The 14205-nt window shown below is 31.0% G+C and overlaps 1 protein-coding gene across 2 annotated transcripts; it reads left to right on the forward strand.

The window, feature by feature from the left end:
• Positions 1 to 1234: 1234 nt before the first annotated feature.
• On the forward strand, positions 1235 to 9134 carry LOC114260226 (alpha/beta hydrolase domain-containing protein VTE7). Of its 2 annotated transcripts, none has more exons than XM_028200298.2 (10): positions 1235 to 1594; positions 3488 to 3582; positions 3846 to 3943; positions 4059 to 4108; positions 4337 to 4432; positions 4969 to 5058; positions 5645 to 5737; positions 5899 to 5994; positions 8173 to 8238; positions 8662 to 9134. In XM_028200298.2, exons 1-10 carry the CDS (start codon positions 1400 to 1402, stop codon positions 8788 to 8790), a joined length of 1008 nt encoding a protein of 335 aa, XP_028056099.1. In that variant the 5' UTR covers positions 1235 to 1399; the 3' UTR covers positions 8791 to 9134. The 2 variants fall into 2 exon arrangements, with proteins under 2 accessions (XP_028056099.1, XP_028056100.1); XM_028200299.2 differs by having other exon boundaries at positions 1268 to 1594; positions 8173 to 8224.
• Positions 9135 to 14205: the final 5071 nt, after the last annotated feature.

Below are 14205 nucleotides of genomic sequence, written 5' to 3' on the forward strand. Positions count from 1 at the left end.
GAGGCTCACACTCCTCTCTCTATCTCTCTCTACTTTTTCTTTCTTCCACCTCATTAGAGCTACTATTTTAGAATTATGTATCACGACTCTTTTTAATTTGTACAATGTGTGATATCATAATTTTAAAATAATAATATCATAATATATATTGGTACACTAATTGATATATTAATTGATGCGTCTAGAACTACCAAAATAATAAAGCTCTTAACGTTCATTTAGCCAGATGGTGGGAAATAATTTAGGTCATTCAAAGACAAAAATATATTAAAAAGTTAATAAAATAAAATATCGTATTGAAATTATAATCATTTTATTTTTGCTCTCACAATATTACAAAAAAAAAAATAATTCCAAACAATTTTTTTGACCAAATTAAAATATCTTAAAAAACAAACTAAAAAAATTCTTTCTAAACTGGCTTTATTTGGGATAAACTAAAAAGATAAAAAAAATATTACAAAAAGTTAAAAAGTATATACTATTCGAGAGTAAATAATTGTAGGAGAAGCCAGTTTTGAATTCAACTAAAAAAGGTTCAAAAAGTCAAAAGGATAAAGTGGTAATTTTGATTTTATTATAATATTTTACTAATATATCGCCCGTGCTATGCATAGATTGTGTTTACAATTATCTATATATGTGAATTGTGATTTTTAAATATATATATTTTTTATATTATATTAAAGTTTATTATTTTGATAATAATCATATGTGTTAGACTTTTTAAGGAATTAAATGTATTTTTTAAATTATATTATATTACAGTTTAATATTTTGATAATAATCATATGTGTAGGATTTTTCAAATTTTTTTTATGCTTGTTCTTAATGCATTAAAGTGTTATTATGAGGAATAATAATTATATGTGTGGAGACTTTTTAAGGAATTCATATGTGTTGGATTTCAAAGAATTTTTTTTATACTTATTCTTAATATATTAAAGTGTTATTATGAGGGTAAGACTTGAGGGTTGGGAGAAGTTAATAAATGCTAAGGTTTTTTTATTTTTTTAAATCAAAAAATCAAAAAATTTAAATTGAGAGAATGGAGCTCGCACAAGACTTGGGGTTAAAAATATCATTTTGCTTAATATATAGTATAGATTATACATTTTTTCGTAAAAAGTCAAAATATCATCTAAAATTATAATATTTTTTCTCTACTTTTTTTAACAAAAAAAAAAAATCAAAAAACACATTTATAATATAACACATTCCAAATAATTACTAAAAAGAAAAAAAAAGAAAAAAAAGAAGCCTGTTAGATATATGGACATGCATGTCACTGTACCGGTGTACGAGTACACACAATTCGCACATTTGAGGTAGTCTTGGCAGGAGGACCTCTTGGGATCCAAACGCTTTTTTTTGATTTTGACACATCACGTCACCGACCATGGTGTCTTTGACATTGGGATTTCCGTTGATCGGAGGGGCAAATCTGGAAAGCGGTACAAGAAGTTTGATTTCTGCAACCGCAAGCGGCGGCGGCGGAGCTGGGTTTCCGTCGTTTCTGCCGAAAGAAGTGCACAAAATCAAAGACCCATTTGCTCGAACCCTAGCTCAGAGGATCCAAAGGCTTCCCGTACAGGTCTGTTTTTTTTTTTTTTTTGTGTGTGTGTGTTTTTGTCATTGTCTTTAGGTAATCGTAATGGGGATTAAAAGTACAAATGAATTTCTATTATTGTGTTTGTGGAAGAAAATGAATGCATGTTTAAGGAATTTCACCCTTTTATTTTATTTTTATTATTTAGATGTTGATGCTTTTAATTAGGAAGTAAGGAGGGCAGTATGGGCAATAGGATTATATAAGATTTTGTTAAAAATTCAGGGTAATGGGTCCTAATAATTGAAATTCATCCCACCAAATTATATTCTTTTTTGAATTCCACGCATGCCAAACAAGTCAAATTTCATTTTGAAATGTCAGTTTCATCAAATTCGGGTTAAATTCCACTACTTTGCAACGAGAACGAGGTAAATTTGTATTACTTAGAGCATCTTCAATCCTTTACCAATTTTTTCATTTACTTTGATTTTAAATTTGAGTAAATACTTGATTTGATATCAACTACTATTGCAATCCTTTCATCAAAATCTTTTAAAAAATGGCCACCGTATATTCCAAATTTTACTTTTCATCAATTTTGATTAAAAAAAGTCATCTCTAATGCTTCATCTTTCTAAATTTTCATCAAATTTGATCAAGGTTTTGATGATTTTTCAATTTGATGAAAAAATTGACTCTTACTTGATTTGACTAAGGATTGGAGATGATTTTTGAGTACTTTTTCATCAAATTTATATTTGATGAAAGAAAAGATGAAGAATTAGAGCTTCTCCAATCATTACTTCCTCGTTCCTTTTTTTTTTTTTTTTCCCCATCAAATTTGAGTGAAAATATGGTTAAAAGCTTGAATTGATATGGAACACTTCAATCCTCCTCCTCTCTATTTGTTTTTTTTTTTTTTCATCAAATATTTTTGAAAAATTCCATACTTATCCTAAAAATTTGTTTGAGCCATCCCTCTTTAAATTTCATCAAATTTGAGTAAAAATATAACGGTTGGAAATTAGGTGAAAGATTTGATTCATCCTTAATTTGATATAGATTTGATGAAATGATTGGAACACACTTTTAGCTATTTTTCTTCAAATTTGAATTTCATGAAAAATTTGATGAAGGATTGGAGATGCTCTTAGATGTCTTTGGTATTTCCTGCCTTGTTGTTGCTTGTGTTCTGTTTTCTTTACCTAGTAGAGGTTATGTTTAATTTTACAGTTGTTGCATTTTTATGGTGATCATTTGGTTTTAAAAATAAATTGTTTTTATTTTTGCCTACAAACAGTATACATTTTTCTTTTTAATAAGTTTATCTACTTAATATATATCAAGGTTATATTTTTTGATATTAAGATTGTCTTTGATAACCCAGTCAAATATTGAAACTGTAATAAAGTAAGTAACATTAAATATTACATCTCACTAATAAAGGGCATGGATTTTAAGTGAGAATTACTTTTTACTAAATTCTGAAGTTAAATTTCAATCTAGACTGACCTGACATTTTTTTCACTTTGTTAAATGAGATCTTAAATTTGAAACTAAGCTCAAAACTTTACAACCAAAATTTCAGATTTAAGTTTCTTACTAATTCACCATAGTTTCTGTAGTCCAAATTTGTATTTATCAAACAGCACTTTTGTTATTGTTGTTGTTTTGGTAATTCAATCAAGTTGTCATTTGCTAAGTCTCACTAAGTAAATTATCTAAACGAATAATATAATCTGATGATTTTTGGCATTTGTTTTAGCATTTTTTCTAAGAATATTGTTTGAAGGATTTCACATATTCATTGAGGTTAAGTGGTTGAAGTCAGTGAGTCCAGATTGAACAAGAACAGTAAACAGCTCTAAAGTTATTTTTATTCAAGGGGAAAGTTGCAATCGACTGATTTGTGTTTCACTGCTTTGGATGTTGCAGATTGAATTTTCTGAAAGTTGTATTATGAGTAGTTGTGTGAAGCCAATAAGACAATGTGAGTCCAACCCTGTGGTTCTTCTCCACTGTTTTGACAGGTTTGTAGCATGCACAAGTTATACTACAAAAAGAGTAATGCTACAAAGATCATGTTTATATACCACATTTAGTTTACCATATGACGTGTCATCATTGTATTGGTAACAAACATGTGTGGTGGGACCCATTCAACCAATACAATTATGAAAATTGAGATGGTAAACCTAATGTGATATATAAACATAGTCATTGTAGCATTACTCCTACAAAAATTACCAATATTGTTCCCCACTGAGACTTTGCCATTCTGTTGAATTCGTAGCTCTTGTTTAGAATGGAGATGCACATATCCCTTGCTGGAGGAGGCGGGCTTGGAGGTTTGGGCTGTTGATGTTCTCGGGTGGGGCTTCTCCGATTTAGGTTAATTCCCCTACTCCCAACTCCTCTTTCGGCTTTAATGTACTTACCCACTTGTTTTATCTTTTCTATTACTAATTTTTTGTCATTCTATTCTTTCTTATTCTGACTCTATCAGAACCACTTCCACCATGTAATGCCGCAACAAAACGATATCATCTCTATCAGGTATTTTTATGAAGTTTTCTTTTCCTTGTCTCTTGGAAGTGTGAGTATTACCACTTTATTAAGCTCCACATTGGCAATGCTTTATTATTCATTCTATGCATCCCCATAAATCTATACATTATATTATTAGATGTGGTTAGTTTTCGATCATATAATTTTTCCATCTGTGATGGTATTTAATATTCTTTCGTCGAACAATTAATTGACTTTCTCTCATTTACATCATAGCTTTGGAAGACCCACATTAAAAGGCCAATGATCTTGGTTGGACCAAGCCTTGGTGGTGCTGTTGCAATTGATTTTGCTGTCAATTATCCTGAAGCTGTGAGTATTTCTAATCAATTGAGCTTATACCATGGTTCATGCACTCTACATTCATTGACTGGTTAGTCGTAGTTAGTATCTTCAAGTTCAGAAGTTTTTGAAATTTTAACCGTAAATGCATAATATAATGTGTTGTTGAGCTCTTTTGGCTATGCCAACTGTCAAGACTGTTGTATGGAACAATGAAATAGCAAAATTCTACAGTTTTTGGCAAAATACAAAGCCTCGGTGATCAAATAATGTTCCAAGATATGTTCGGTGTGAAAATATTAGTGCTACTACTTCCTGATTGAGTCAATTTTTTTTTTTTTTTTTTTTTTTTTTTTTTTTTTTTGAACTGGGACTTCAGAGTTGGTAGAGAAAGAAACTTAATTTTTCTTTATGGACTGGATCTTTATAAGGTAGTGATCTAATGATGGCTGTTTAGTAATCTAATAATAACTTTTTTGATGCTCTTGCTTCTGCTCTTATGCTATGATCTGACCACTTAGTCACTGATGTTAGTGCTCATGGGATACGTTCTCTATTCTTCACAGGTTGAAAAACTAGTTTTGATAAATGCAAGTGTCTATGCAGAAGGCACAGGACTACTGACAAAGTTACCTACAATAATGGCCTATGCAGTGGTGAGTTTGTTATTGTATTTCAACTTTGGCGTTTAGTCCTGATGGTTTTGGTTGTCCTAACATGTTGTGATTATGGCCATTGGCCATAAATGTGTGTTTGCTTGTGAGTTAGTTTGTGCTTACTTGCATGAATTTGTTGGTTCTCAATTTTAGTTGGCAAAAATCAAAATAGCAGTTGATCGACTCTAATTTTGGATTTAGAAATCTTAATAGAAACTTTATAATCAAAAGGTTGTATGGAATATAAACTAATAAAACTGGTAATAAAAATGAGGGAACAGTGTTCACTGCTGTTTGGTCATTAGGTGCACTCATTTATTTTCCCTTTTTCATGAAATCTTAAATGTAACTTTACTTAATCCTGAGTTTTATGTCTAAAAATACAAAATGCTGTAGCTGGAACTGTTTATGCCATTATAACAAATTAATATTCACGTAGTGGCTGATTGTGAGATTAGTTTGATTAAAGGAGATGATACATTTTTTCTTTAGGAATTCATAGGCTTTACGTTGATGCAACATTTTTTTTATGTCAAATATGAAATGGAAATCTTCCATTGGGATTCTAATTCTTATCTCAGAGCAGGTCTCATTGTTGAAGAGTGTACCACTACGACTGTATGCAAAGTTTTTGGTCTTTGGCTATATCCCGTTTACTACGAGCTTGGATTGGACCAATGTAAGTATATTATTTATTTATGTACTGATTAATAGTGGACACTCGTGAGAAGTGGAAACCACGTGTCATTGTTGAATTTTAATGGGGTATGTATGGAAGTTCTGGCCCCGATTTATAATGTCCAGGGTTAACAACATTGTTTTTCTCATCTTACTAAATAGGTGGGCCGCTTACACTGTTTGTTACCTTGGTGGGAGGATGCTACTGTTAACTATATTCTTAGTGGGGGTTATAACGTTGTTGCCCAAATAAAACAGGTATTTGAGCAATTTTAAGTGTCTTTTAGATAAATTCTGCAAACTTCTTTTAATTTGTAAGCATAAACAGGCATGATTATGATGATTGCATGGTGCAATCTTATCCAAAATGCTTAAGCTTGGGGGCTCATTATGACCTGTCATACCTTGTTTATCTTTCTTCAATACTAATCAAAAAAGAAAAATGTTATAAGTCCTAAATTTTCTACTAAATAAATGACCAAATGTCTCACGTGTAGACCCCACACTTTTTTGGATCTTACACCTATGTGAAATATTTGGTCGTTTATTTGGTATCTCTAGCATTACTCATCAAAAAAAGAAAAAGAATGTACCATTGTTCTATACTTCTACTTCTTTCTTTACGGGTTCTTTCAAGTTCAAATTTAAACTTGAGAGAACTTGAGGGACTAGTAGGGTCCACTATGAGTCCCGTTTCAATGATCTGAATCATTCATTTTGTAGGACTCTCTGTTTATATTATCTATGAAAAAAATTAGGTCGATCCGATAATCGTAACCATTTCAATTTATAGTGTTTGTCTTCAAAAAAATAGATGGTCTATTTTTAAAATCATACTTGTTGTCCATTTAATTTTTTTTTTTTTTTATCAAGAGCTGCCCAAGAGTGACCATTTTCGTTATTTAGGGTCAATTATCACAACAGCGGGGGAGATTGATGCAGATGTGACCCATAGGATTAAGGCAGGATGGTGTAAGTAGAGAAGTGCGTCTGGGGTACTGTGCGATAAACGAATACCCACTAGACTAAAAGGTAAGTTTTATAGAACGGCTATTAGACTAACGATGTTGTATGGGATGGAGTGTTGGGCAACCAAGAAACAACATGTAGATAAGATGAGTGTGGCTGAGATGAGGATACTAAGGTGGATGTGTGACAAGACTAGACAAGACAGAATTAGGAATGATTGTATTTGAGAATGGGTAGGCATAACACTGGTAGAAGATAAGTTGAGAGAAAATCAATTAAAATGGTTTGGTAATATTCAACGGAGACCAACAGAGGCAGTAGTGAAGAGATGCGATACTGTAACAGTAGATGGAAGTGTTAGGGGATGGGGTAGGCCTAGATTAATGTTAGCTAGCGTTCTAAATAGAGATATGGATCTACTTAATTTGACTAACGAAATGGCCGTTGATAGGGCCGCGTGGCGAAGAAGGATTCATGTAGCCAACCCTATTTGATGGGACTTAAGGCTCGGTTCTGTTTGGTTTGGTTTGGTTTGGTTTGGTACTTGTCGTCCATTTTTTTAGAGACAAAAAATGATAAAATCAATCTTATTTTTTTCATGGATGATAGACAACGAAGAGCCATATAAAATAAACGGTTCAAATTATCAAAATGGGGCTAGTGCTGGCCTCATGGGCCCTCATGTTCTCTCAATCTGAGAGAAGCCCAACCATGTGGTTTAGGTCACTTGTGACACTGACAGGACATTACCCAGTGGTGGTCCTCACTAATTGAGGAGAGGTAGGGTACAAACAACCCTCATGCCAGAAAATGTTCAAAAAAAATCTTTAACTTGCTATATTTGTTCATGTGTGCTTGAAATCTAATATCATATTATCTTGCTATATTGATATGAAGAGAATATCTGAAATTGCATCTTACTTGGGTCCTCTAAATAGCTGTTAGAGACGACAATGACTCCACGAATTTTTGTCAGTGGTTACATTTTAAAAATGTATGTATAGGTTTCATTTTCAATATTTTTGTTTTATGTGTATTTGAAAGCAAAAATAATTTTCAAAAATTCATACACAACATAGAAGTGTTCCTAAAATAAGGGTATAATAAGAAAATTTTATTTATTTATTTTTTTTCAAATAGTTTGCCAATAATTTTTTCATGTCAATTTCCATTTTTTTTAAATAAAAAAATTGAGAACTGAAAATAGAATACAAAAATGATATTAAATGCTCTCTAGATTCTACAAATTCTATAGAAAATTCACATGTCAGTGTATGTGAACTTAAAATTCTGCAGAGCATTCTTAGACATCTAATTCTACAAAACAGTTTTAGACATTTTTTTTAATTATTTCTGTCAATTTCTACATCTGGTAGGTAAACTACTTTACGTATGTTGGAAGAACTGTGGAGTTCATATATGTTGTTTAATGATAATCTATTAAATAATCCTTTTGTTATCCTACAGGTGAAGCACAAAGCACTTATCATTGGGGGCGAGTGCGATAACATTGTCTGCAGTAAGCTTGTGATGGTTAGTTTTTGAATGTTTGACATTTAGATAAAAATTTTATAATTTAATAACACACACAACAAAACAGCAGATGTTGTTTTTGAACGGTGTTAAAAAAAAATTATATTAGTTACCAAGGAACTAAAAGAGGATGAGCAAACAACAAAGTGCCCTATTCTTTAATATTTAGGGTAAATTACACTGTCCACTTCTCAGGTTTTGAAAAAACACAATAAGCTTAATAAGTTTAGTATAATTACATTGACCTCACTTTCAATAAGATTAAAACAGCCCAATTGTAAAAAGCATATGACAACTTCTTGACTAAAACATTGCTTAAAATTGTTTTTCATCACAGAACACAAAGCTATAACGCAACCAACAAAGACTGGAGTTAGATTTTTCTAACTATTCTTTTTCATTTTGTTGTTGAACATAATGCAGAGACTGCACTGCGAACTGCCAAATTCAATTATGCGCCAAATACCAGATTGTGGTCATCTTCCTCACGTTGAGAAGCCCAATGCTATTGCAAAGTTGATCACTGATTTTGCTCAAGGTGATAGCTGCTAGAAGGCCCTTTTGCTCGTCGACTAGATGGTTTTACTTTCTCTCACTTGTGTTGTGTCTCATCGTGCGTATACATTGCTGGCCGATGCATCTGGAGGGTGAGCTTGTTCTAGGGTTTTAATAAAGAAAACCACTGCCAGTCATCTAATGGTCCCGTTTGGTAAAGCTGTAACAGATTATAACTTATAACTGTGAACATAAGCTGGTAATCTGTTTGGTGCAGCTGTGAGATTATAGATTTAAGCAACGGAATAGTGTTTGGTAAATAAGCTGTAAAATAGTTTTTTGCTGTATAATTGTCATTTTTGCCTTTATAAGATATAAAATTTGTGATTTCATTTATAATATATATATATATATTTTTTGCTTTTTCATTTTATTTTATTTTCTTTTCTTTTTCACCTTATTTTCTTTTCTTTTTTTTAAATTTTTTTTTCTTCTCTTCTTTCTTTGTTATTTTTTTTAGATTTATTAATTCATTAAAATTAATATTCATGTTTTAATTTATATTAATGTTTTGATTTCATTACATATTATTTTCATATATTTATTTTTATTATTTATATCTGTATTTCTTTTTATTATTATTATTATTAATTGTGATTTTAGTATAAAAATTATCAATTGCTCATCAATTATTAAAATTAGTATCAATTGTCCATCAATTATTATTATTATTATTAGTAAAGTTAGTAAAATTATTATTATTAGTGTCAATTAATGGATTAATTATTATTATTATTATTATTATTATTATTATTATTATTATTATTATCACTTTCATTTTTAGTATCAATTAATATTAATAATCAACAATTGTTATTAATTAGTATAAATTAATATTAATTAATATATTAATACTAATTTATTAATATTTAATATATTAATACATTAATTTAATTTATTAATTTATTAATACATTAATATTTATTAATATTTTAGTTTATTAATATATATTTTTTAATACTAAAATTATTTAATTCTATCAATTATTTTTTATTAATATTTATTTTTTTCTACAATTATTTTAATTATTTAATACTAAAATTATTTTTTAATTTTAAAATTATTTTACTTTCCTTCTCCTCTTCGTTTGTACATCACCGGTGGCAAAACGACGACGGCGAAACGACGGACCAGAGACAATGGTTAGTGTTTCAGATCGAGGAGCTAAGGTTTCATCGCCTTTGGTTCGTGCGAGAGAGAGAGAGAAGAGATCGCGATCGCGGCGGCGCTAGGGTCTCCTCTGGTTCGTGCGAGAGAAAGAGAGAGAAAAGAGATCGCGACGGGGCATATCGAGATCACGACGGAGCTATGGTTTCTACTAAATCGCGAGAGAGAGAGAGAGAGAGAGAGGTCGCAACGGAGTAGATATGGATGTTGTGCTGTGTTGACCCCATATCGTCGCTCCATCTGTCGTCGGAAATCGCTTCTGTCCACCGAAAATTGCCAGAGTCCTTTCGTGAGTGTATTTTATTTATATACCTGGTTCACTTGTAATTACTTCAAAGTATGAAGGACATTTAAGTCTTTCACACGCAGTTTGCCGGTTAAGCTGAAAATTAAACACCCCTTCTCCCACTCAACCAAAAAACTCATTTTCCACTTATAAAAAGTTATAATCTACATCCATTAAGCTACACCAAACACTCCAAAATTACTTATTTTAAGCTATAAGTGGATTTAAGTTAAAAATAAGCTTTGCCAAACAGGCCAAATGTATGATATTAAGAATCTGAAATAGCATGGCTAGGTTGATGAGGCAGATCAAGTGTACAGAAAATGGTAAACAATAAATGTTATATGGCCTTCGTTTGGCAACTTGGGTTGGGTTTTGGACTATTTTAGCCAAGATAAAAAATAGATTTTTTAGCCTAATAAGACAAAATGTCACATTTAACTCATAATCATTACATTTTTTCTCTCAAAAAAGTCAAAAAAATTAAAAAACTTATCCCAAATGAGACTTTTTAGCCTCACATTAAAATAGTATACCTGTCTCAACTTTAGAATTTCTTGAATAATTTCTAGCTATAAATAAATTCTCAAAGGACAAGGTTTAATGCGTTCAAAATATAAAATAAAATGAAAGTACAAGGTTTAGAATCACTGGAAAAAATTTAAGGCACTTTTTGTTAGAGTTTTAGAATTATGATTTGAGAATAAAACTGTATTTTGAATTTGTGAGTTTTGTAATTATGATTTTAAGTGTGGAAAATTTGTTTGGTTATAAGTTTTGAAAATAATTTTGAATTGAGTTTGAAATGAATGATGTGACATGATATTTGATTGAAAAATTTACAACTCATAACTAAACATACAACTCAAAATTCTATTCAAAATTCATAAAAAATTTTAAAAAAAAAAATTGAAAATATTTTTTATTGAAAATATAAAAATAACATGTGCAAAAAAAAAAAAAAAAAAAAAAAAACAACAACAACAACAACGAACACTCTTTTGGTCAACCACTCAAATGTCCGGGGGATGACTGGATAGACGTGTTTTGAAAAGTGGGTATGAAATTAAGTTTTAGAAGCACTAACCAAACACGACACTCAAAGTAAAGGGTGAAACTACGATTTCAGAGTTTTACCAAACAAAGGTGTTTGGGGAAGTTTTAGAATTATTATTTGAAAATAGAGTTGTATTTTGAGTTTGTGAATTTTGGAATTATGATTTGAAAAAAGAAAATTTGTTTGATTATGAGCTTTGAAAAGAGTTTTGAATTGAGTTTTGAATTTTTGATATGACATATGAAATGAGAAAAGCTGTTTGGTTATGAGTTTTGAAAAAAGTTTTCAAAATTTAATTCAAAAACTTATAACTTATAACCAAACACACAACTCAAAACTCTATTGAAAATTTTATTCAAAATTCATAACCAAATTCTTTTTAAAATTCAATTCAAAAAAATAATTTGTCATTTTGGTCTAAAAAAATAATTTGTATATTTGAAAAATATCAAAAACAAATATATTTTCTTTTTTCCAAATAACAAATGGCGATTGAAAATTGCAAAAAAAAAATTGTACTGTTCCGGTCAACCGGTCGGACGGCCGAGTAGACCAAAAATTCAAAAATTATCTGTTTCGCCAAACATGTTTTTAAAATGTAATTTGAAATTGATTTAAAATCATAATTTAAAAATTCAAACTAAACATGACATTCAAATATAAGGATAAAATTAATTTTCAAAAGCTCTACCAAACACATATGATTTACAAAGTCACGCAACATCTAAAATAGTTACACTCCTTGGCCAATTTCGTGTTTGCATTTTGTATTTTATTTTATTTTATTTTTTTTGCGCCGCATTTGAGAATATCTCCTAGGCCAAGGGAGTTCTCTGGAAGGATTATCTTTTGAAACTATTTTGTTTCGTTTGATAAGAGTTTTGAATTATAGTTTCATCCATTGATTTGAATGTATTGTTTATTTTGAGCTTTCAAATTATAATTCTACAACTATTTCTTAAAACTTAATTCAAAATATAATCATTATTTTTCAAAACTCATAACTAAACACATAATTCAAAACTCTTTTCAAAGCTCAATTCAAATCAATATTTTAATTTTTTAAATATTTTAAATCTATATAATAAAGCAGGAAGATTTTTGAAAATATGTTAGACACAATTGTCCTACTAAGACATTTCAATGGTCATGATTAGGGCTGTGCAAAATACCGCTCAATCCGCTAAAATCGCACCGATCCGTATCTATCTGCACCGCTCTAACCGCTAACCGTGGTTTAAACTTTAAAATTTATAATTCGCCAACCGAACCGCTCCGCTATAGTTAATACATATATATTTTTTAACCTCCAATGAAATATCAATGTAAAAATGAGTGTGAGAGAGATTTAAGATATGAAATTTATTACACATTAGTGGTTATTTATATGAAACATATTATGTAAAATTACTTTTTGTTATATGTCTAAAAAATATTATACGAATTAGTGTTATATATTTTGCAAATGTATGATAATAGTTAGAATATTCTTCAATCCGCCAATCCGCCAAAAATCGCCCAAACCGCAATTTGTCAATCCGCTAATCCGCCAACCCGCCATTCGGTTTGTAAATTTACTCACAAACCGTCTGAACCGCACCGCGCACACCCCTAGTCATGATTCACCTGTGTATTTACATAGACGGATGAGATGACTCCCTTTAAATATATATCAATCCCCTTCTCGCCCAAACACTGAAGTACCTGCTAACCCACGTCAACCTGCTCGCCCACGTCTCATCTCCATTCTATTCACCCACGTCTCATCTCTTTCTATCTTTAAGATCACTCTGTTATTCAATCTTTATCTCCTCCCTTCTTTGTTCTCACCCACTCCATTCCCTCTTTTATCTCTCTGCTCTCCAGCCCTGCTCTTCTTCTTCTGCTCTCCAGGTAAGATCACTTTTCAATTGTTCTTGTGATCATAAATAAATGATAAATAAATGTGGTCTTTATCACTCTGTTGTTTTATTATCACTTTTCAATTGTTCTTGCGATCTTCAACTGTTCTTGCGATCATAAATAAATGATCATAAATAAATGTGTGTTGTTTGATTACCCCTACTGTTGCGATCATAGTTCTAATTATCTTTTTTGATATTTTGGTTCTGCTTCAAATTTCAGAGGCTTGCGTTTTATTTTCATCATTTGACTCCCCTCGGTCTTCATTCTCTTTAGAGAGAGAAAAAGCGAGAGAGTGTAGAGAGAGAGAAGATGGAGGAGGAGGTTGGCGGTGTTCTTGATTGCAATCACCAAGTCGACCATTTTTTTCTTTTCTTTTACTATCACCTAACGAAAAACAATCATGATCATTACTCTCACTATCCCTTCATCATCACCACCTCTCTCTCTCTTTACTCAAAGACTTCCATTACAACCCATTTTACAGCTCAAAACAGAGTCCAGAGCGTCCGTACCCATTGCTTCTCTTTCTCTTATTCTAATCTTCTTTTTCAGTCCAGGGCTTCACACCCATTAAGTGTTTATTTGAATGGGTCTGAGAGGTTGTTCCATTTTTTAACTGAATCGACAGTTGGGTTTTCTTGAGCTGTCCATTTCATGGGTTTGTGCTGTTGGGTTTTCTGGTTCGGCTTCATTCTGTTCTGTGTGATCAAGATGGTATTACCATTGTTCTCTTTGTTCTTTCCTTTTTTATTGCATTTCTGGTCACTTAATAGACATGAAATTATCAACATTTGGTACTTGAATTGAGTACCTATTTGAATTAAAACCTCTCTAATTTCTGTGGTCTTGCCTCTTATTAGTTCTATACTTATATGAGTTTTACTCCATTGGTACTATCATCAATCCCCTCTGTCACATAAACATGTATCATAACCATTGAATTATGCTTTCATCAGCCTCTTATAAGTAATATTTGAATCTGTTTTTGAATCTTTAT

Source organism: Camellia sinensis, chromosome 1, assembly GCF_055761805.1.
Source record: "Camellia sinensis isolate YWXY chromosome 1, ASM5576180v1, whole genome shotgun sequence".
In the NCBI taxonomy this organism is placed as follows: Eukaryota; Viridiplantae; Streptophyta; class Magnoliopsida; order Ericales; family Theaceae; genus Camellia; species Camellia sinensis.

What these genes read in the sequence shown, in the direction of transcription:
- LOC114260226 (XM_028200298.2), top strand. Translation starts at nt 1,400, where the DNA reads ATGGTGTCTTTGACATTGGGATTTCCGTTGATCGGAGGGGCAAATCTG. An exon ending in AACGATATCATCTCTATCAG is followed by an intron (nt 4,109 to 4,336) that starts GTATTTTTATGA and finishes TTTACATCATAG; the next exon opens with CTTTGGAAGACCCACATTAA. An exon ending in CTGTCAATTATCCTGAAGCT is followed by an intron (nt 4,433 to 4,968) that starts GTGAGTATTTCT and finishes TATTCTTCACAG; the next exon opens with GTTGAAAAACTAGTTTTGAT.